This window comes from Balaenoptera ricei, chromosome 8, assembly GCF_028023285.1.
Source record: "Balaenoptera ricei isolate mBalRic1 chromosome 8, mBalRic1.hap2, whole genome shotgun sequence".
Taxonomy (NCBI): Eukaryota; Metazoa; Chordata; class Mammalia; order Artiodactyla; family Balaenopteridae; genus Balaenoptera; species Balaenoptera ricei.
The window spans coordinates 39,814,013-39,838,465 of record NC_082646.1 but is presented as its reverse complement, the minus strand read 5'-3'; the positions used below and the strand labels follow the sequence as shown (position 1 = coordinate 39,838,465).

The 24,453-nt window shown below is 42.1% G+C and overlaps 2 protein-coding genes across 8 annotated transcripts in view; both read right to left on the bottom strand.

Annotated features, from left to right (window-relative positions):
- Nucleotides 1–19,423, bottom strand: part of MAML2 (mastermind like transcriptional coactivator 2) — a 360,589-nt gene extending 341,166 nt beyond the window's left edge. Inside the window, exon 1 of the mRNA XM_059930545.1 lies at nucleotides 17,605–19,423. Within this exon, the coding sequence (XP_059786528.1) occupies nucleotides 17,605–18,117 (513 nt within the window). The 5' untranslated portion in view covers nucleotides 18,118–19,423. The remainder of the gene's footprint in view (nucleotides 1–17,604) is intronic.
- A 3,718-nt stretch (nucleotides 19,424–23,141) lies between these two features.
- CCDC82 (coiled-coil domain containing 82) overlaps nucleotides 23,142–24,453 on the bottom strand; it is a 29,615-nt gene continuing 28,303 nt past the window's right edge. For 6 of the 7 annotated variants that reach the window (XM_059930539.1, XM_059930537.1, XM_059930541.1 and 3 more), the window contains one exon: nucleotides 23,143–24,128. In XM_059930539.1, the coding sequence (XP_059786522.1) occupies nucleotides 24,063–24,128 (66 nt within the window). In that variant the 3' untranslated portion in view covers nucleotides 23,143–24,062. Of the gene's footprint in view, nucleotides 24,129–24,453 lie in introns of all 7 variants that reach the window. The other variant, XM_059930544.1, reaches the window with a different exon arrangement.

The following is a 24,453-nucleotide window of genomic DNA, read 5'->3' as shown; positions in this document are numbered from 1 at the left end:
ACAACATACTGAAAAAGCCTCAGTCACTTTATCTGAGCTCTCAAGACAGAGCAGAGCTTATAATGTCTTCAAGGAACTCACCTGTCTTTAAGACACAATGAACTTACATAAGCCTAAATTCATTCTGTAAAGGCCCCACTCACAGTGTGATCAGGTCTTGATACATTCCTCCATGGGAAGAATTCATATTTCATCAGGAATCTACATTCAAGATCCTCCAGGTGGGCTTCCCTGGTGGCGCAGTGGTTGAGAATCTGCCTGCCAATGCAGGGGACACGGGTTCGAGCCCTGGTCTGAGAAGATCTCACATGCCGCGGAGCAACTGGGCCCGTGAGCCACAACTACTGAGCCTGCGCGTCTGGAGCCTGTGCTCCGCAACAAGAGAGGCCGCGATGGTGAGAGGTCCGCGCACCGCGATGAAGAGTGGCCCCCGCTTGCCACAACTAGAGAAAGCCCTCTCACAGAAACGAAGACCCAACATAGCCATAAATAAAAAAATAAAAATAAATAAAAAAATTAAAAAAAAAAAAAAAAAAAAGATCCTCTAGGTTTGGATTCCTGAATCCTGAAGATGTCAGTAATGAACCACCATGGCCCTCTTTCCCGCTGAGCTTGGATATTGCCTTAGAATCCTCTATGCAGCCCTCCAGGTGACTGCTACCAACCTCTCCAGCATGCAAATTGAAACATATTTGTCACTCACAGATCCTACATGTTCAAGCACTTTCTACTCTTAAAAAACAGGAGAATGGCAACTGAACTGTCTCAAAGAATAATCTGTGGCCTGTAGGCGTTCATTCAGAATTCTATCTGCATTTTACACAACGAGTTAGTTCTAATTGTTATTCACATTCAAATGTGTTGTTGCACATGGCCTCCAAACTCAGGCCTGAATCATGTGTGAGCTAGAGTCTGACATTGCCTATAATTACCTTCTCCTAGATGCAGTTGGAAACCATGACTAGATACATGGCAGTAGCATAATCCACTCTGTTCAAACCCCGACTCCACGTGCATGAATGAGTGTCCTGGCCTATCCCTTTATTTCATGCCTCAACCTCCTCATCTGTCTAATGGAAATAAGATCATACCTACCTATTTCATCATGTGATTATGAGGAAACACGGGTTAGTACTCAAAAAAACACTTAGAAGAGTGCCTGCTATGTTAAACACTTAATAAACGTGATTAAAAAATGTTGAACCAAACGAATACCTTAAAGATCAATGTTTCACAGTTGGTGCATGGTACATTTAGTCACAGAAATATAAAAGGTTGGGTCCTTTAAAAATGCATGCTCTCCACAGTTTAGTTTAACAAACATTTACCAAATGCTTGCTTATAAGATATCTGACAGTATTGTAATAGTGGAAATACAAAGATAAATAAGGCACTTCTCCACCTTGAAGCAAAAATCCTAACAATTATGAACTCCTATATTTTCTCCAGGTAGTGAGAAGACACCCACCAACATAAAATATACATTCAACCTGGATCTGAGTGTATTCAAAATCACTGTTCAGCAAAGAGCTGCAGGTCTCTCCCTTAAGCCCCATCTAAGATCTGCATCCAAAATAAGCAACAGCAAGGAGAAAAACTTAGACCAATCTTGGTTTTAGAGATGAATCTGCTTCTTTGATTCAAGTTTCTCTTCATAACCACCTTGGAGCCCTCTCTCCCCAGACCTGCGGGTTGACTCACTAGACTCATAAGAAATAAAGGTAGCAAAGTGTAGGCTTTCATAAATTAAAAAAGTTTTCTCACCTAGACTTGTATTCTTACAAATTAATGAATTTTAAAAAAGAAAAAAAAAAAAAGACTCGTTTTCCAGCCTCCCTTATTCTAGATTTGATGTGCCTTGGGTGTCTGACATCCTCATTCCATTCATGATTGCCATTCTTTCTAGCCGAGTCATTGCTTCAAAATATGTGTGGGTGTGCTTCTGGGAGCTCAAGACAGTCAATGTCCTCATCTTAGATGCAAATTCAGTGGTGCATTTGGGGCCCAGCTACTCCACTCTGCCAGCTGTGAGCCTTGCAGAGCCCAGGGGTCAGGACGGCTCTGCTCACTAGTGGGGTTAGTACAGGCCAGTTCGAGCCTCTTAGCAGTCTCTAAAATGGGTATAATAATACCCCAGAGAACAAACGGAGATAACTTGTGTATACACATTCGATAAACTGCAAATTTGCTATTCAAAAGTAAGATATTATTAGCATTTCTCAGCTGCTCCGACTTTGTTTCTCCTAATTAGAATAAAAAAGCTACAGGCACCTTATTTACAGCACAGGGTTCCTGTGAGGACTACATGGGCTTTGTACATGTAGGATGACATTACGATGACTATTGCAAACGCCAGTTACCGCTTCTGCCTGCCTGCTGAGATCCTGCTATGCCTCCACCTCCTGATGGTCCTGGTGCAAATTTCCTGACCATCTCTTTCCTGTTTCTACAGCTAAAGGCAGGTGACAGTCTTCTTTTCCCCAAAAGGAGCCTTTCAGCCATTCCTCCTTAATTCTCAAACCTCAGTGACTTCTAACAAAATGATCACAATAGCTCCAAGGAACAGAAGGTACTGACATGGCCACCCTCCTCTTTAGAAGCATCAGAACCAGCATCTTACACAGACTGGCCAAAGCAGCACACGGCCTGGACCGGGAGTACCACTATGCCGGCAGCTGTCCAGGCTCACAGCAGGCACTGGCAAAGGAGCCCATCTTCGAGCTCTGAGGGTAACTGTTTGTTTAGGGTTATCACTTTCCACGTCCCAGAGTGTTTGCCTCCTTCTAATCAACCCAAATCAATCTCCAATCAGCCACCTTAAGGAACAAAGAGCTATGCATTATTGTATCACTAGTTAAATTGATCTCATTCCTTTATTTGTTTGTTTACTCTCTGTCCCTACACCCCTCCCCATTAAAATATAAACTCCATCCAACAGGAGCTTTGTCTCTCCTGTGTGGTCCAAGGGCCTGACACAGGACCCAGCATACAGTAGGCACTCGACATGTGTAATTTCTATCTTATCATCCTTTTCCTTACACCAATATTTTTTACTTATGAGATACTGGGCTTTCGAATTTCAATCTGGGAACAATCTTAAGAGATTATCATGCCCCTGTATCTTTCAAATAATTGTAGCACTGGAACCATGTTTTCAATCACACTAAGGCATATATCTATATTCCGTATGTATATCTATAGATATATCTTTATATATATTATATATAATATAGATATGCACATATGCCTTAGTGTAATTAAAAACTAGTGTTTATATATATATGTTATATATGCTTTATATATCTCTTACTAAGTTTATAATCATATGTCTGTATTACAAATATATGTGCATATATTATATAATATATATAAGTATGTATACATACATACATAATATACACATTATATACATAATATATACACATATATACATAATATACCCATAATTAAACAGGAGGTGGAGACCTTGGAGGCCCATTATATGTTCCTCCATCTCTCTTTCCTACTTTCATCCCTGAAGGACTCATAAGATATCTCTAGCTTAAAAGCCATTAATCTAGTCATTCACTCAACAAACATTTACTGTGGATCCAAAATGTTCCAGGAACTTCTCGGGGCTGGGATACATGTGGTGCACAAGACTGACAAGGTCCCTGGTCTCATGGAGCTTACATCCCAGTGGGGAAAGACAGGAAATGCACAAATAAATAAGGAATCAACATAAACTCAGTGATAAAACTTACGAAGACAACAAAACCTCTATAAAGGGGTAAAGTGATAGGGGAAGACGAGAGAGAAAAAGAGATCAATCATGCATGTCTACATTAGTCAGAGCAGCCAGGGAGGTCTCTCAAAGGAGGTGATATATGAGCCAAATCCTGTGTGTCAAGAATAATCCAGCCAAGCAAAGTGCTGAGGAATCCAAACATTTGGGGTTGCAGATGGAGACACTAAGAAACAAAGGAGGACTGACTGGTCCCAAGGTCACCCTGTTAGTTAGCAGCTAAGCTTGGACCAGAATGGAGGTCTCCTGTCACTCCATACTTAACCACTGGGATACAATGTTCTCTTTCCTACTTTCTGCAATTTGGCATACTCTTGTCTTCTGGAGCAACTGTCTTTAAAACGGATCTTTCCCATACTCTTTAACACATTTCCTCCCTTTTATTTTCTCTGTAAAGTCACCAATATAATCAACTTGTGTCTCTATTTACTAATAATACTTTACTATATATACTAAAAATAACCATGGTAAACAAAGAGTGTGTGTAAGTGCATGTGTGCATATGTAATGGGAATCTGGGGCACATTTTCTAAGCAAAAGTAAGACCCATTCTATTGGAAAAGAAAGGCAACACGACTTCCTTTATTTTAGTATTTTTAAAAAGAAAAGCCATGTTGTAAAACTCAATATCAAGCATTTTCATCTAAAAATCAAAAAAATCTTAGAAGAAAAGGTAAAGAGTTTAGAAGTTACTAGGGAAAATGTCACCATCTCTCTGGCTCTAATCTAACAGTGAAGCTGAGTGTGTCTACCCTTTGAAACAAAATAAATGACAACCACAACCAAATGCCCCTTTTGGCTTCCTGCTAGTTATCTTGCTTTGTGAAAGAAAATGCACTGGGCTGGCCTGGAGCCTAAGATGTGATCCACAGACCCCCAAGATTCTGGGAGTCGTAAAGATGCAATTTGAAGATCTGTGCTCTAACTAAATCAAAAGATAGGGAAGGAAGGGATTGTGCTATCAAAGAAATTTTCTAGATTGAATATTTGGTTGGGTAAATTTTCCTTTGTTGATTTGGAGCAGATCCTGTGCATTTCTTTTTTCCAGTTCTATTAAATCCTTAAACAGATCTGAGTTTTAAGGGCTTAGGGCTGCCCTTGGGAAATAGGTGATTACAGTCTCTGTTTAGGGTTTCAGTGATAAGGGGTGGGGGGCAGAAAAGAGGTAGTGGATTGAATTCCCCTCCTCCAGGCCAATTTCTCAGTGACTCTCTTTTGTAGTTCCCGTTTACAGCGGAAACACGTTTAAAAAATGAAGTGGTGGCGCATATAAAACCCCATCCGTTAATCTGCACTTTCCAATTGTTATATGTATATGAAAGAGAGACAAACAGATGGAGAGACCGATGTACACAGCTAAAAGACTAGTCAATTCCTGAGGAAGGAAGGCTCTACAAGAATATTTTTCTTTTTGGTTTATATTTTATATTTCATGTAATTATATCACTGGGGGACTGGATTGGAAAACTTCTTTACCCACAAAAATGTTGCAAGTGTAGTTGGGAGATGTGGGGGAAAAAAAATCAGTGCTTCCCCCCAAAGTCACTTTAATGAATCAAACTCTAGTCCTACAACTGTTTTTCTCATACTGGAACCCTAAACCCCATCAAATAGGGTCAGATACGGAGTGATTTGCTCATTATTTCTAGGAAGGGTGCTAAGCAATTAACATGGCTGTGCCCTCGCCTCTGCCCCAGCTGGCTAGACCTTGTTTCCAAGATTACTTCAGACCCTCCTCACTAGCACTTCCTCTAAAAGACAAAACAAAACATTCCCACTCTTGTCACATCTCCTTCTTTCCATTCTTCCTAACAGATACATTTAAGTCGAGATTGACGGCTGAAAAACAGAAGCAAAATATCAGGGAACTTATTCAAAGTGTATCAACCCAAAAGGGGCCTCAGAGGTGGGCCAAACCACTCACCAAGTGCCCCTCATTGTTTTTCCAAGAAGGAAAGTAAGCACCAGGGAGGTAAAAGAATTTGACTAAGTTGCTACTAGTTGGTATCAGTGGGAGCACTGGGACCTTCAACATCCAGTTCCCAGGCCAGTACTCTCATATTATCACTAATAAGTATTAGAAGTATAATATAGTATCACTATATCGCTCCCTCTTTATTTGTTTATTCATTTATTGTGAAGTGTAAAATGGAAAAAATGAGGCACTTAGAGTAATCTGCTACCAAAAAAAACACAAAAACAAAAACAATAGCAGGGATAGATGTTAGAAAGTCTGCTCTCCAAGACAGAATATGCTTACTTTCCCCCAGATGCCGTACCCGCTAGCAAAGTCTTCTGTGACCTAGAAGATCGAAGGCAATTACATTGCCCATATATATTTGCTATGCTGTTTGACTCTCCCAAGGGCAGCATAACAGTACAAGGGGAGTGACATCTTTATGAGGTTAACCCTTTTCTATTTTAAGGGTAGACTACCGAAGGCAGCCGTGTTCCCTGGAGCATAACAGGAATGCTGGAAATTTGGTAGTTAGGAGGAATGACAGCACCAGGCCATCATGCAGGAGGGAAAACATAAATTGTTCAGAGGAACAGTGAGCTGGGGAAGTCTATGAGAACACTAATGCCCATGAAGTGAAAGTGAGATGATAAAGGTGGCGGTGTGTGTGTGTGTGTTTGGGGGGGGGGGGGCGTTGAATTATAACACAGCGAGAAGAGACAAAGGACAAAGCAAGGAAACTAATGTTTGTTAAGCTCCACCATGTGCCAGACAACACGCTAGGTTCTTTTATGTATTATCTCATATAATCCTCACAACATTTTAAGATAGTTTCTACCATCACGAAAAGCAGAAAATGAGTCTTCAAAGATGTTAGATAACCAGTCCTGAGGTAACACACTTAAAGAGGCGGAACTGTCTTCTACGCTAAGGTTTTCTGGCTCTGATTCAGTCAACCTCTGCTAAGTTAAAGCTATGCACTATTTCCCATGATTCTCTAGGTCGGCTCGGCAGTTCCTCTGCTGATTCCACCTGAACTCACTCACTCGTCTGGCTCCACTGAGTTGGAGGATTGGCTGGTCCAAGGTGGCCTCGCTCTCGTGCTGGCAGTTGGTGCTGGTTAGAGGCAGGGGTTCCTTGGTTCTCAGCATGTGGACATTCATCCTCCAGTTGGCTAGACCAGCTTCATTATATTGTGGTCTCAGTGTCCCAAGAGGGCTTTTTTATTTAACCATTTTACTGAGGTATGATTGACATATAAAGAGCTGTACGTATTTAATGTATACAACTCAATGAGTTTGGGGATAAGCATACACCCAGAAAACCAGCACCACCATCAAGGCCAAAAACATATCCGTCCCTTCCCAAAGTTTTCTCCTGTTCTCTTTATTTTTATTTACTTACTTACTTGTTTGTTTGTTTATGGGAGAACACTTAAGACTTACCCTTAACAAGTTTTACGTCTAAGAGAGCTTCTTAAAGCCCATCCTCAGAAGTAGCACAACGCCATTTCTGTCATACACTTTTGGTTAAAACAAGTCGCAAGGCTACTCAAGGTTCACTGGGGAGAAATAGCATCCACTTTTCAATGGGAGGAGTGGTAAAGTCACATTACAAAGGGGCGTGTGGGATGGAAGGAATCGTGATCATTTAAAAGACAACTTACTCCAATCAAGATGTTAAAAAATAAATAAAATTAATTTTTTTTTTAAACTTTGGGTTTATTTATTTATTTATTTATTTATTTATGGCTGTGTTGGGTCTTCGTTTCTGTGCGAGGGCTTTCTCTAGTTGTGGCAAGTGGGGTCCACTCTTCATCGCGGTGCGTGGGCCTCTCACTATCGCGGCTTCTCTTGTTGCGGAGCACGGGTTCCAGACGCGCAGGCTCAGTAATTGTGGCTCACGGGCCTAGTTGCTCCGCGGCATGTGGGATCTTCCCAGACCAGGGCTCGAACCCGTGTCCCCTGTACTGGCAGGCAGATTCTCAACCACTGCGCCACCAGGGAAGCCCCAAAATTAAATTAAAAAAAATAAAAAACAGCTTACCATAGGCTCTAAACTCCATGCTCCTTCTACTATCAAAACTAATATAAATCCTACATTGTCCTTAACTGTTCTTTTTATAGACTTATTAAAAAGGACTACTTTTTATAACCTGGAACAGATGTCAGAAAACTTGGGTTCTAGTTCTACCTCTATTGCTATGGGAACTTGGAGTGTTTGTTTGCTTTTAAATGGGGTTTAAGTTTTTCACCTATGAGAAACAGGTTTGATCTGTTTTCTCTCTAAGGGTTCATGAGACTGTATAAATTGATAGAATAGTGCCTATTTCTAGATCAATATGAACTAGCCCTCTTAGGGGATGGGCAGGACGGAGACGAGAAAGTCAGAAATGAGATGGCTTCTATTTTGCCACATACTCCCTCTTTCATTGCTGTGGGTTTGGAATTTGGGGGGCAGTGAGCAAAGGAAACTCCTTCCCGTGGGTGGTTGAAATCTTCCATGATCTGGGTGTTGCTCTGATCATTTCCATTTAATACATTCTAAGACAGCATGGGTCCTCCTGCATTATACCAAAACTAAGAGTACAAGTCCTTGCTCTAAGGGCTTCTAGACCCGGTTAGGCAAAACATTCACATGCAACACACGCTCACACCAGCGAAGCAGACAGTGGAGGAGAGAAAGCTCCTGAGCTAGCCTCTTCCTGAGGGAGCTGAGAGCTCTCTCGGAAAGATACTGTTGCCTAGTCTTTGGAAGATCAGGTTCCCAAGGAGAAAACTAATGTTTAATTTAGCACAAAGACAGCTCAGAATCTCTCTCCGGGGGAATGAGCCTGCAAACAGATGCACATGCAAAGAATCTAAGCGAGAAAAGGAAGCTCTCGTTGGTGCAATGGCTACAGGACTTGGGTGCAAACTTTCCTGATCTATTATCGCCTCTGCCCTGTGTTTCTGTCAGAAGGACCACTGCTCTTTCCTGTTTACGCATATGTCTGTACTTTGCTCTTTTTCAACACCTCTGTGAAACAACCAAGTGGGATAATACCACCAGCACACAGGTTTTGCTGTCTGAAATTACATGGTGCAGTGTGGCAATCAAATGTGCAAGCCTCTGCCGGTTTAGCAAGTACGGGACTACTTAGGTGAACAACAACGAAAAATTAGTTTCTCAGCTGCTCAGCCAGAGAATGTTTTTATTTTTACATAATTTAGACTCCAGAGACCTCCAGAAACGAGCAGTGTACACCGAAGTGTGGCAATCATCATTCCAAAGACACAGTACAGTACACATTGTATTCAATTAAGCCACTTCTTTGCACCCTGGTTACCATGACTCTAAGAGATTATACTGTGTATCCAACAAACCCCTGGTAAGTTATTAGCAGCGGAAGGAAACTTTGGCCTTAAGTAAATTTTCTGGGAAAAAAAAAAAAAAGAAAAAGACATGTAATTAACTTTCTGTTCAAATCCTTCAGAACTACCTGAAAAGAAGCCTGTTGTACAGTGAGGAATTCAAGGTGTTGGGCTTCATGTGGGTGAGAGTTATTAGTGTGCTGGAAAACTGAACCACATTTCTGACAAAAGAGAACTTTTAAAACAACAATGTTAATGATTCTATATTAACATAGGAACCAGCCGTGACTCCGGAAGCAAGAACACTGTTAAAAACAATATAAAACAAAACAAACCCAACACGAGTTTGATTCTACATTTCCTCAGAATATTATCCTTCAAGAGGAGGAGGGGAATGTAAGTTTAAATGATGGGGAATAAAGAAACTACCAAAAAAGTTTTGACTACATTCTTTGCTCTGAGTTAGAACCAAGAAATCCGTCCTTATCCAAATATCATCCACCAAGAACAAGATTATGCTCATTCTAATCCTGTCACTTCTTCATAGGAACACTGTGCTTTTGATTAAGAATTATCCTCACAGAAACTCGCTTTGAAGCCTTGGCAGCATTTTCCTCGTGTTTCTTATGGAAAGTCACACATGAGGAGGTACTGAGCAAAGAAGAGATTCCAAGCTAAGACCCACATCAAGCCTTGAAATTTTCAACATGCTCCAGGTCGGGGTTGGGAAGAGGGCAAATTCGTGCCGCCTGTTTGTGTGCGGTTGCAGTGAGAGAACTGATTCCCTGGCAACTCGAGCAAGGGACCTGGCTTTCAAAAGCATACATTTAAATCTCCACAGCAGGGAACTGCTAACTCTTTGCGACTCTGTGACCAGATTCACTTAAGAATTATTTGTCAGTATGAATTAATAATTCAGTTAAATTGGTAAATTTGGACTATTCCATTCTAATCATTCCAAATTCTCAATAGTCTAAATTTCTCATTTACCCACAGAGTCCACAACACACTCCCTGGGCAACTAAATGGAAACCCAGCCTTTATTCAAGAAGAAGTAAGGAGTCAAATAAACACTCCCTCTAGTCAAGTTCTAGATTAGGAGTCCTAGAATCCCAGGAATGGAAGAGATATTAATTGATCCTGTTCTGGAGAAGGACACTATTCAACCCATTTCATAGTAATGTAAACCCATCCCAGATGGCATCTCCATAGTAAACTATTTAGGGATAGTATGGATATACTGGGTAATATGGTATACTTCACTAACCATTTTAAATAAATATAAAGAGAAAAGCCATCCCTTGCATAAAATATCCCTGACATCCTTTTGGGGATAGAATCCTGAGCTGGAAAAACCACGGATCTGACTTGACTATGTCACTTCTCACATTAATAATAAATTAAATAATAATTTAATAATAAATTATCATCTCACATCTAAAATGTATTGAGCCTCTTCTAGGAGCCAGGAAGTAGTTAGTTATATCACTATCATTCCATTTTACAGGTGAGAAAACTGAGGCTGGAGAGTTTAATTAAATTAAGCAAGAAGACATAGCTAGTAAGTTGTAGAGCTGTGATTTGAAACCAGGTAGTCTCACCCTAACCCCAGGTTCTTAAGCGTTACGATGTCTTGCCACCTCAAGCTGACTTTAACACTTCTGTTTCCAACCACACCCACACCCCTTTCAGACTGTAAATTCCAAGAAGACAGAGGCTATATCAAATCACTCATCATGGATACATTCATTCTCTTGGCATAGAATAGCTGCACAATGATTCTTTATTGACTTCATGGATAATTCCCCCAAACTCGAAAAAGCACCCATGTCCACAATCTTGATATGAAATTTCAGAACTTTTGCTAAAACCATTAAGACCCACAGAGACCACAGTGCATGTCAAATACTGCTATCTGCCCATTTCTTAGCCATTCCTTTGGCAATTTGCTTGTGGTAGGGCCCGACTCTCTAGTCTTCTTCAAGCCTTGCGGAGAATATATAAACCTCTCTCTTCATCCCCTCTCCAAGGAAAAAGAACAGCTTTCACTCTTTCACACCTGTCCCTTAGATATGTATAGGAAAGGGTCAGAGCTAGGAGCCGAAGATGGAGAGCCACTCCAGCTATGGTCAGTATCCCAGCATCCTGCCTCGAATCAGGGAGGGAAGGAGTTGTTGACTTTTTCCCTCAGCCATCTACTCCATAGGAGCCTTCCTTCCCTGTGCCCTGTGAACATGGACCAAATAGGGGAAACCGGTATCTAACTGACCTTAGGGAGAGTAAAAGATCTGTAACCCACCTGTAATTAAAAAGCAAGGGAGAAAGCAAGTAAATCTCAAAGACTATCTGGGCTCACAGCTTCTCATAAATTTCTGCTCATGATTTTTGTTTGTTGTTGTAATGAAAAGACCTTTTCCAAGTTAATAAACACATTTGTTGGGAAGATCAGTTGAACATCAAGAGAACCCACTTTTACCCACGGGGGAAATTCTTATTTGCACTGGAAGGCTTAGCCAGCCCAAGAAGAGAGGTGTAGTTGGTTCGGCTTCTTTTAGTTTCTCTTCTGCGTCTAGCGACTGTGCTTTTAAAACCATCTCCTTTTAATGCCAAAGGCCATGTCACGCTGTATATAACTCACAGTGAATGGGAGAAGTGTGTAAATAGCAAGGCATTAAGCAGCTCAAGGGACTTGAAGATAGGTAATACAGAACACTTAGGCAGTGCGCAATGAGAAGAGGCTGCTGGAGGGGAAATGTAATACTTGTCTTCAAGTATGTGAAGGATTATTATTGCTTCACAGACGCTGACTCCTCCGAGCCTTCCTCGCTCGACCATTTCCCAGGGCTTCTGATACACTCTTGCCAGAGCTCCGGACCCTCCAGTGGGTGGATCGGCCTCACGTGTTCCCCCTCACTGCTCACACGCGACCACAGTGTCAACCAGGCTCCACTCTCTGTCCCCAGACACCCAGGGTTCACCCACATTGGCACCCAGCAGCCCCACTCCTCATTCCACCTTCTCTCTTGCTCCTCCCAGGCCTGCTGGAGACCCACATTCTCCAACAAGTGCTGCCTGACCTGGGTTTGACTTTCTCTCCTACCAGCTACTAACAGCGCTCATGTTTTGAGTACCCGCTATGTGTCAGGCACTACGCTGACTGTTACGCTAAAGAATATTAGCTTTATTTTACAGATGAAGATACTGATGCCCAAAAAGAAAATTATTTCCCCAAGCTCATACAGCTGGTAGGTGTGAGGAGGGATCAAACACGGGTCAAACTCGAAAATCTATGCATGAAATTCTTCCATTTACTAAATGTCTAAGCCTCAGTTTCCTTATCTGTAAAATAGCCAAATATTGCTTACTCATCTCTCTCTCTTTTTTTTTTTTTAAGCATTACATAAAGTATACAATAAAAGTGCCTTGACATTCTAGGGCTCCATAAATATTTATTCCTCTCTCCCTCTGATTTTCTATATCAGTTTTGGTCCACTCTACCTAGTTAAGTACTTTTACTGTGTCCACGTGGTCTTGATTGACGACTAGCCTGTAAGTAAGAAGGGACTAGCTCTTTAGCTGTATTTCTCTATTCTCCCACAGAACCTGTTAAAGTATAAGGGAAATTATCATGAAAATGCAGAAGAAAGAATTTAGAATTGTTTTCATTAAACATGATCCTGCCTATGATCATATAAAAGGGACTGGATCAAAATACAAGGAAGTAGTAGAAGCCACTCGGAATGGTTTAGCTGCCATGCATAGCAGAACTGGATGATTTTTTTCAAATTTCCTTCTAAGCTTTTTGAGATTAAATAGCAGGTGCTAAAAACAAACACACACAACAACAATAAAAACAAAAACAGCTAATCAAGGCCACTCTTTCAGTCATATTTGTTATGCCTAAGAACATTTGGACACCCATGTTTGTCTCGGTACTTAACAAAAGGTTTACTGGCAGACGGGAGCCATACCGCACTAAACTTTAAGGTTGAGAAAAATTTGATAAGCATCACCTAGCAAAGACATTATTTCAAAGAAAGCAGATGCCTTCTATAAATAAACATTGACCTAAACAAGCAAGACCTCTTGGGTGACATAATAACATTACTTGGCTGTCAAAACAAGCTTTCTACCCATTTTTGATAAAGGAGTGTACCAACTTCTCTCTCCACTTGAACTCTTTTTGCCTTTGTGAGATCTTACAATTATCTTTACTGGAAAGAAGTAGTAGGAAGGTTCTGGATAGATAAGAACTCCCCCTTCATTACTTTGTTCTGGAAAACAGAACAAAAATAGGTCAGTTTTTAAGGAAATGATGGCTGCACATATAAACAATGTAAACACGCCTATCGCTGTCCCGCGGAGGACATTTACCACATGGACAGCTGCAGACACCCAGCCCTGGCCAATGAATTGTTTCTGTTTTCAGCCCCACGCCCACCCTACAGCCCTCAAATTTTGAACTGTCAATTGGAAACTTGATTATTATCAGTTAAAAATAACCAGGGGACTCTGGCAATGATTTAACTGGTTTGACTTTCTTAGGCTAACAATTAACATTTTAGACTACTGTTGACAAAATAGTTAACTTTCCCATGTCATTTGTGCAAACTACTTTTCTAATATTCCTGACACACGCCGGGGGACACACCTTTCCAAAGCTGCTCAGGTCTGTGCAGGGGCCTGTAAAAGACCCTAAACACTTTCACACCGTTGCACATTTTCACTAGGATTTCCTGGGACCTTCGGGCACACTTAAGTACTCTGATAGCTCAGTCTTATCTTGACAGCATTGAATTTGAAATACCAACCCCTCTATTTACAATAAAAGCTATTTCGCCATTTAAAACAGACAACTGAAAGCTTAAGTACACTTTTAATCCCTGGAAAAACTGGTATTATGATTTGTTGTCTAGTAGTTTATTACTAGTAATACTAGTAATAATGCCTTGCATTTCTGCAGTGCTTAATTTTTTTCCAAAGCCTATTCAGAAACACACATTCATTGGCTTTCTCAACGAGCTAGGGCAGCATTATTGTTCTGTTTTACACATGACTGCTAAGTAACTTGTCCTAGGTCACCCAGCTCGTTAGTGATCAAGCAGGCACAGGCCGAGGATGCAGTCTCCTTGTCTGATCTGTTTTCTTTCCTCCACACTACATTAGAGAAAAGATAATCTCTGAAGCCAAAGATGACTTAGAACCACTTATCTATCCAGCCTAGCAACACAGTCTAAGCAACAGAAAAAGAGCTTGTCTCAGGCAAAAGGGAAAGATTAATAATGCACCACGGAAGCTCTAAACCTTTCTGTTCCATGGACCAGCAATTATTCAGTTTCACAGTTCATTCAAAGATTCAAACATACTTCACCAGAAAATGATTTAGTGCCTAAAGCCTGCTCCAAGTGGTTAGAAATGCAGATCTGCTTAAACCCTTACAATCCAGGCCCTCTTTAAAGGCCCTGTTCCTGCAATCTCTGCAGTAATGGGGCTTCCCCTGAACTTGCACTTGAGTTAAATGAAGAAACTGGCTGAGTAAGGGCTGCAGAATTAGGCTCTCAATGTGGACAGAATTAGAACCAGCTTGGAGGTTATTTCTTGCATTGTTCTTGAAACTCAGGCTATTGAAAATCTCAGACATTATATATTTCTTGTAGTTTCACACCCCTCAAAGACAGCACTATCCCACAGAACAGAAGTTCCCTTTCCGCCGTCATTCAAATATTACTGACTATATACAAGGCATTGTACTAGCAGGTATGCAGGACACAGGGCTTTCATCTGAGGACACCGTGCATATTCGATTTTAGATGATCAATATTCTCTCCTTTTCTCCAAAGGACATTTATGGCCACTTAGGGCATACGAATTAACTATTAAAGGGATACCTTCAACACACCCAGACAGAAATAAATCTAGTTATGGACACAGTATTAAGAAAGAATTCTGACACCCATTCTGCGCAAAGGCCCCTTTAAATGGATGCTGTTTCTGAAAATAAGAGGATCCTGAGCGAAGTGAGACCTGCAGATTTAACAGGCTTAGTGAATCACTCCCAAATGCCCAGGCCTCCCTTCGGACACAATGTTATCAGGTTAATACAGTACTTGCATCACCATCTCTGAGTACCATGCTGAGTAACAGAGCGCCAAATTTAGAAGCTAAAATGGAGGAGGGAATTTCCAATAAGCAAAAGGGGGGTGGTGGATCAACCCTTGCAATGGCACAGGTTTGCAGTGAAAAGCCACCATCAGAAATAAACTGGACTTTTTACTCCTAACTCACACTGCACCTCTCATCAGTCTTCTCGGCACTCGGGGAGGGGGCTCCTCTAAGGGGATGTTTAGGAGATGGTTGGTAGTCAGGGGAGAGAAAGCAGATCCCCTTTTAGAACAGGAGGGAAGGCACAGCCACCTTTGCCTTTTGCAGCAGTAAGCCTCCAGTGGGGAAAGGCCAGACATGGTGCTCTCACTTCCTCCCAGCATGGATATTGCTATCCTCGTAAAGTTACAATAACCACTGAAGTTGGTTTCAATTCGCATCCCCAAGCCCCCAGGAGAAAGAGGCAGCCTCATCTTCCTTCCGAGTGGGAGAAAAGTAAAAACCAAAAGAACGAGGCCATAAGCAGACACCTTCCTTGCAGCGGCTGGGATGTGAAGGCCACATCCAATCTTGGCACCCAGGACAGAGATCTGGTCTTCTCCACTGAGAAGGGCTGGGCGCCTGGTTCCCTGTATCACCCCCAGAAACACTTACCAGGAGACTGTGAAGCACACAAGGCGGTATTATTGGGAGACTTGCAGACAGATTATAAATTTACTGGGGACAATCAAGGCATTTAGATGCTTTTGGCTGCAGATGCCAGGGACACACACACTCACATACAAACCTCATTCTTCCCTCCATTTGAGTGATTCTTTACCCGCCCCGCCCCCCTTTACCTCAACATGTCTCTTTCACGAAACAAACTCTCATTGCTGTCCTAGGGAATTCCAGGGAGAGGTGGGGATAGAGCAGGTGGAAGGGAAAGGAAATTAGGCCTTGAAGCACTAATATAACCCCACAGGCTAATTGTATCCAAGGATAAAACAACAAACATTGGGCAGTTTAACTGTTAGCAGTTATCTTTCGTCTGGAGTTGGCGCCAGGAAGTTGCGGTTCTAGGCATCTCAAGCAAAATGTGTGGTGGAATAGAACAGCACCAATCCAGCCCCCAGACTTTCTGGAAACTTCAACCATCACAGACCCAGGCCAGGGATAAGGAGTCACAGAGAAGCATCCTAGGGGCCTGGCTGGAGGATGTCCTCTCCCTAGAGCTCCTTCTCAAGCTCCCTTGGAGAAGGAGTTCAACCCAGTGCCCTCCTCTCCTTTGGGCTTTTTGAGGACGTTTCAGCTTGCATGGCCATTTCCTGTTGCTGACTTTCATTAGGGCTGGCTTGGGCAAACTGGAGCTGTGCTGTGAGCGGACACAGGACTTCCGAATCCCCACAGAACTCAGAAATGGAGGAAGTTTGCAGGGCTGCAGGGCTCCACCTTCTACCCTGAGGCTATGGGCCCAGCAGCTTTGCGGGGAAAGCCAGCACACGGCAGGCAGTCACCTGACCAGGACTAGCACCAAGAACCAATGAGTCAAGGGCTACCCCCTCTGGGATGAGGTGTGTCTATACCTCTGAGGAAGAACTTCCAGCCAGAAACCTAATCACAACTTTCAGGTTGGATGTCCTGTCACCAGGAATGGCTGAAGACAAGGCACTCTCTAGGATGACAGCATGGAAACAGCCCCTTTGCGCCTGCCCATTTTAGTGAAGGCTGTAAGTGGGCACTATCTGATTGTAGTGCCTGTGGAAAGAAGCTAGATGGGGACAGTGGGGGAGTCTGTAAGAAATCAGGGAGCAGGCCTTGTAAAAACACTCCCTCACCAGTCTTTGGGCTATATTTCCCCAAGTTTTTGGTTTTGAGTGAGGGAACGCTCAGGGAACTTGGTCTGCTAGAGATTACCACTTATGTTCTCCTGACCCAAGGAGAAGGGGCCACTTCAAAGAGGGAAGGGGAAATAGGACAAGAAGGAAAAGGCTTGGCTAAAGGTCATCTGGACTGCCAAACAAATGCTTTCAGGCTAAGCATGGCTTGCTGGGCCTAATCAGTGCTGACTCGCCAAAGCAGGAGGCTTCCTGAGACAAGACCTTCCTCAACGGCTCAGATCTTGCCGCTCGTAGCCAATCCTTCTGCAAGCTCTGGACCCCAGAGCAAACTCTGGAAAACTCAAGTTCCTTACCACTTAAGGAATACTCTACAGGTGGAGGAAAACCCATGAATGAACACCAGCAGGACTTGACGAGTACGGGTTTAGTAACACCTCACAAACAAGACACCCAATAGCCTTTGAGGTAGTCAGGTGGCATCTTGGCCCTTTGCACGGCCGTCCACTCTACGTCAGGCCGAGGCCAGCTCTCCTCTCGCCAAAGTCCACACGACCACAGCCAGAATCAGGAGAAAACCAGGTGCCTTACCGCAATCAGGGCCGAGTTCCTCTGGTCCGCCGGGGTTGAGGCCGGTGTCTGCTGCTCCCCGTCGATCCCACCGCTGCCACCATTATTGTTACTGCTCAGCAGGTGCTGCTGGTGGTGATGGTGATAGTCCGGTGGGGGCGGTGGGGCCGCTGTCGCTGCCGCTTGGGAGGCTGTAGGAGGGGCAGCAGGTGGCGGGGGAGGGGCTGTAGTGGTGGCAGCAGTGGCAGTGGCCTTGGTGTGCTTGCCAGCCTTCCTCGCCCCCTGGCCGTGCTGCACGAGGCTCAGGAGCTGCAAGGTGCTCTCTCTTTCCCGGTCTGAGCTCTCGGCCCTACCCCGTTCGTAGCGTCCTTCACAGCTCAGGTGGTGCTGGCGGCAGACGGCGATCCGAGCCCGAAGGCGCTCCACGATGGCACTGTGCACTCTCGGGGTGACCGAGCCCCCTCCAAGGAGCCCCGCCCCAGGGGCCCCCCCTAACCCTCCTGTGGGGGCCTGCGGGGGCGCTGTGTCCCCCATCTTACTGGACACAATGATTGCTGCCTCTGGGATGGTGAGGTGGAAGGAGGCTATGGCTGGTTAGTGCAGGCAAATCTGCTGTTGACAATGTGCGCTCAGTGTTCAGGGCCACATGAATAGAGGTCTTCAGAGGTTGGGGGGAGTAGTGGAGAAGGTATGGGGGAGGGGAGTGAGTAAAAGAGGGTGAGGAGAAAGAATAGAAACCAATCGCAGAGGGTAATTTGGAAACAAACCCTGATCAACTTACTCTAATTGCATTTGACAGCTCTGGAGAAGTTGGACAGAGTTAGTGGGGTTTTTCTCCCCCCACCAAGCTGACAAGAGCCACTAGGTACTTTGTAAACACACGATCTGGGGGTAAGAGCAAGAATTCAGGGATTGTCAAGTGAGAGACAGGAACAGACAGCAAAGGGAATTGTGAGAGGTATTAATACAGAGCTGGACTCCCCCTCACCTAGTTGTTTTGGAAGATTCTTTATGGGGATGTTTCTGCAGAGAAACCCATTTCTACCATGGTCTCTGTAACCCACGGCCTTTACTTTTCCTCAGGTTAAAAAAAAAAACCAAAAAGTGCTGTTTCAGAAGCTTTTTGAAGTCAATGTTCAAAACGTACAAAAATCAAGAGATACTGTCTTTTGGCTTTTAATTGTTCCTCCCTTTCCCTTTGCTCCGGTGTTTTCTCCCCTTTGGGGGACTGTAGGATGTGATCCTCTCGCCAAAGAACGGGAGGCAGCTTTTCAATTGTTAATGTCAGTAACTGGACTTTTGGACCATGCTTTTTTCTTCAGCTAATCCAATCACCAGTAAAATCCTCATTCCCTCTAAGGTTTCCCAGCCTTAAATGAAAGCAGTCTGAAGTCACTAGCCACTGAGAGAGATCCTTCAACACATTTTTTTCTTTCCCGCTTACGTCCCTAGTCCTCACCCCCGGCTCGATTCTAATACAGTATCAAGAGAGACAAACTCCTCCGAGAGTAATTTACAAACGATGGTCAAACTTACAAACTTCCAGCAAATTGCACCGAGTCATGTCCAGCCACTTTTCTGTCCACTTTTGTACATTCCATCCCCGGCCAGTGGATCTGAGGGTCTGGACTCGCAATAAGCAATGTGGTTCTATCTCTTGGATTGCTCCGCTTTAGAGATGGAAAAGAAAGTAGCTGGTCTTTTCCTTTCTCTTTCCCGTCTGTTGTTCGCCGCTGGGCTGACACTGGCTCCGCTGCCCGGAGTCACGGCGATACACAGGCTTTCATTGTGCTCCGATAGGAGAGGGAGAGAAAGAGAGAGAGTGAGACAGAGGGAGAAAGAGAGAGCCAGCGAGCTGCGGGGGGGGGGGGAGGGGGGGGCGGGGGGCGGGGGGAGCGCTCGCCCGAGGCTCCCTGGTGGAAGGCGGGTGCCACTGCACAGGCGAGCAAGGCGGCCGGCGCCGGGGAAAGGGGAACGCAGAGGGCCTCCCAGCGGCTGAAGAGGTGAATCCCAAAGCCTGCGCATCTCGGCGGCGGCGCGCGCAGCTCGGCCTCCGCCTCGGCTCCGGGGCGGGGGAGAAGGCTGGGGAAATTCCCCAACCTCTAGTCGACTACTTCACCAGCTCGAAATGTTGAAGAAATTCCCGGCCAGGGGATGTATTTTCCCTTCCAGACCTCCGTTACGCCCCCCTGAGGATGTCATTTTCATTTTTCAGTATGTTGTCCATGACACCCCTGAGCACCCTAGCGAGAGCTGGGTGAGCACGGAGGAGATGTTCAAGAGTGTCACAGGGAGACGTAGGGTGTGTGCGCGCGTTGCGGGAGGGGGGAGGAGGGGGAGGAGAGGAAATCACATCATTAGCTCCTAAAGGACAGGCGGGTGTCTGTCTACCTCCCCGCCTGCTTTGTACGTCTCTGGATAAGTCAATCTGGGTGATCACAAGCAAATCAGTAAGAATAACTAAAATAGTTTACCATGATGAAATTACCAATACCAGTTCCAGACAGAAAAAAAAAAAAAAAAGATTTCTTTGAAAATACAAGATTGCCTACGACAAACCTAATGCAAGATCTGGGGTCTCCATAGCTGTCTGATTTACATTTACAATGAGGAAAATCATTATGTAGCAGTCGAGTTTCAAGAAGTTTACTAACACAAACCAAACAGATCTCTGACACAGACTGTTGTCCCCTCATCTTCAGATAATCCTACCTTTAAGACCTCAAAATGTATATTGGATTCTGCTTATTATTATCAATTATGGAGAATAAATTAAGGTGAACACAAGATTGGTATAGTCAGGTCCGTAAATATTCTGTGTACCCTAACTTGGAAGTCAGTTGGATTTGAGGTCTCAAGCAATGGGGCTTTGTTAATTTAAACCAACTCTGGCATCTCAGTAACACGGTCCTGCTTCAAACTGAGCTGTGGATAGAAGTGAATCGGTAAGATCAATGCAAACATTTTAAGGTTGGATTTATCTACAGTTTAGTTCTCGATAGGCTGGCCTACATTAGTTCATTTTATTTTCACAAATCCTGGAATGCTAGTTTGGAATTTGAGACAAGTGCATTCTGATGCAATATAACTTTTTTACTTCTCGTTGGAACATACTTCTGTCTGTCCCTTCCAAGGCTAAGTTCCTCACCACTCATGGAGAAAGGCAGAAATATATCTTTGTTAGGTATGCAGATTTGAACGCAGAACTCTCTCATGAGGTGTCATTAAAAAGTGAAGGAGTTTTGATCATTTTATATTTGATTTTTAAGAAGGTGTATTCATTAGACATTATCTTCTTTCTATTGCTATCGGTACTTTATATTTAGCAATCATACTTGATAAAAGAGAAAAAATTCAATATTTAAATTAAAATTTACTGTTCATTCTACAGTCCTGCAGTAACACGGGTTTTGATTAATAACAGTGTTTTTGGTCAAATCCGCTATTCCTAAATGACATAAACTTTGAATTCGAAGCTAGGCAAGGACACACCTTAAAAACTTGTCAAGCAAAAATTTAATACATTTTCATACTATATTCTAGTGTTGTAGGACACTCCTTTACGTTGTCTTTTGTACAAATTTACCCTTTACGGCCATCTAATTTCAAGCTGACATCATTATCATCCACATCCTCATTTCCATTCACATCAGCTACTGTTTATTTACAGTCACTGTTTCAGGCACAGCACTTCACATATATATCTCCTTTAATCCACCAGCAATCCTGAGGGAGAGGTATTATTAACCCCATTTATAAGTGAGGAAACTGAGGCTTATTGAAATTAAACTATTTAAGCTAACTAGGAAGTAACAAATCAGGACTCAAACTCAAGGCTGATTTCAAACCTGTACTCTCTTAGCCACTGGACTTGCTGCCTCAGTATCAAGTGTGAAGGGAGTTACAGGGAAACCAGACTATACCCAAAATAGCTCAAGGGCTGCAATTACACCTCAATCAACATGCTGGAGTCTAAGCAAGTCCTATAATACCTCCAAGAAATGAGTAGTGAATAGAACTACTCATCTGAGTATGAGAGCAGACAAGTGAGAAAATATGGTCAATTACATACAGCTGCCAATAAAATAAACATTTCTTTTTTTCCTTGTCTTTCCCTTTTATGGAACTGTTCCCTCTCTTATATCCCTAAAGCTTCTGTAATAGCTCTATGGATTTTTTTTAAAGCATTAGTTCCTTTCTATTTGTCCATCTGTGTTCCTCATCATCTCTACTATCCATAGCTACCTAACACAAAGCATTTAACACTATAGTAATAAATGCCCAGATCTAAAAAGTTCATAGACATGTGAGATTTATAAGTTTACAAACTATTTTTTGTGTTATATAGAATCAATGATATCAATGATGATGATAAAATAATACAGTATGTCATAATACCTGCAAAAGTTAATTCTAATTTTTCAACATTTCTATTTTCTTCTAGACTACTTGCTTTTGGCCCCGTGATCCATGCTAATTCTCATTTCCTGACAGCCTGTCTCTTTGCCATTCTTTTGGTGTTATCATGTACATAAAAGCCTCTTGTACTCTCCAAACACCTACTGAAGAAGCTTGCTCGGTTGCAGTGACCTCAGACATCAGCAAAACTACCTATTAGCATTTCCTGATCAACAGTCAGAATGCTGTTCTAATAGGAAAAATGCTTCAAGCCAACACGATGCCTGACCTAGGAACTGGGTCAGCTGCCATCATAAGTCCCTAAAATCATTAGTGCTTTCATTTTTACAAATTAAATGCATGCTATTTAAAAGAATAGATAAATTAATTTTTAAAACTTTCAGTTGGAACTCTCACTCTTCAGCTGGCTCAAGCTTGTCTGTAGTGTCACATACGAGAAGTGATGCTTCCCGGGTCATCAGAGATACTTTAGAGATCATTCTTTTGTTTTTCTTGGACTTCTTTTGTAACAAATCATGCATGATCCTTCACCCTTCCCACTTGACTATCACTTTTCCTCTAAACTCTGCCTTGCATCTTTTTGGACACTCACTTCAACTTTCAACTGTGGCTTCATATAGGTTAAGGATTATTTCCATATGACAGAAAAATAAGAATAATAGAGATATGGGACTGAAATTTCTATTTCGCACTTTTAAAAAGGTATGCACTCCTCACATGAAACATCAGCATCAGTATTCTCACAACTTTGTAAACTCTTTCTCCCTGTTTTGTTTACAATCATAATAGGGATAATTTTGGAAAATTAATTGCAGAAAATATTAATCTCTACGTAAGGACTTAATAAAATGCAATTTTTAATGTATGCAGTTTGTAATGAAGTCCATTCCATGAACCACATAACAGATGAAGCTAGGTTCAACCAACACTTGAAGTAAGAAACAAGTATCTAAAATTCCACAGGGGACGCAAGAGGGAGGAGATATGGGGATATATGTATATGTACAGCTGATTCACTTTGTTATACAACAGAAACTAACACACCATTGTAAAGCAATTATACTCCAATAAAGATGTAAAAATAAATAAATAAATAAAATTCCACAGGGAACTGGATGCTATGAGAATACCACTTTTAAGAATTAAAGATACAGAATAGACAGGGTCCATTTGTTCACTCTGAAACCATTTTACTTTATTATATTAAGGGAAAATTTAGATGTGCAAAGCAATGCAGATGCCAAAATATGCTTTTAAACTATTTTTGGCTGAATTTGCCTCTCTGAGATCTTCTGATCCTAACATAAATACTTATGTGGGAAAAGTAATGGATAAAAATAAATCAAATACATCTTAAATCATTAACCTGTAGACAAAATTGGATAGGAAAAAGAAAGAACATTATGAAGCATGAAAATACATATCATGAAATTATTCCTGAATGTGAGGGTTGGAAGACCCTGGAGGCCTGAAATCTATTCGTAAGGGAAACTCTGGAAGAGGAGAAAAAGCACTCCTCTACTTGAAATGGGTAAACTACAGTCTGATTCTGAGGCAAGGAAACTGAATTGAATGAGACACTGAGGTTTCTTTCATGGCCCACTGATTTAGATAATGATAGTAGTAAAAAATATATTAGTGAAGATCATTTAATACTGCAAAAGGGTAATAAACAGATCTGGGCAGGAATTCAGCAATAAATACGCATAGATGTTAGTCTAAATACATTTTTTAAATACAGTGTTTTTCTATTAAACTGACAGTACATGAACAGCTTGTTCACTTGATAGTCACATGTTATAAAGGCATTGTTATATAACTTTAAAATACACTTAAAAATGATTAAGCTTATGTTTTCTACATACAGCGGATAAAAGTTTTATTAGATTGTAGAGTTCCATTTCATGGAAATTAAGATGAACATATGTTTTACACAAGATATTTTGCCATGAACCTATACATAAAATATATAAATGTCACATGATATAGAGAAACAAGACTCATGATCTTCACATTTACAGGAATTTATAAAATCTTCTCTGAAGGAAATGTGTTACAATTCAGTCAAACTTCTCATCTTGAAAGTAATCCGCAAAATTGAGATATTCTTGAAGTTGACCGTATTTCTGTGTATACAATAAAAAAGCTAGTTATTTTACTCAAAGCAGTGAAGATAAACTAGGCCTTTTCAATCTACAGACACAAATAGGAACAAGTTAATCTCATGGTAATTGTGAACAAAAATCTTATTATGAACAGGGACTCAATTTCAAATAAGCATTTCTAATTCATATAAAGCATTGGAAAGAGATCAAAATGAACATTATTATTAATTTCATAACTTTCTTATAAATTATAAGTTTTCTATTATCATATTTATAGTAGAAATATAACAACTTCAATAACTTATTCGACAGAAATTTGCTGAACACATAACACATATCAAATACT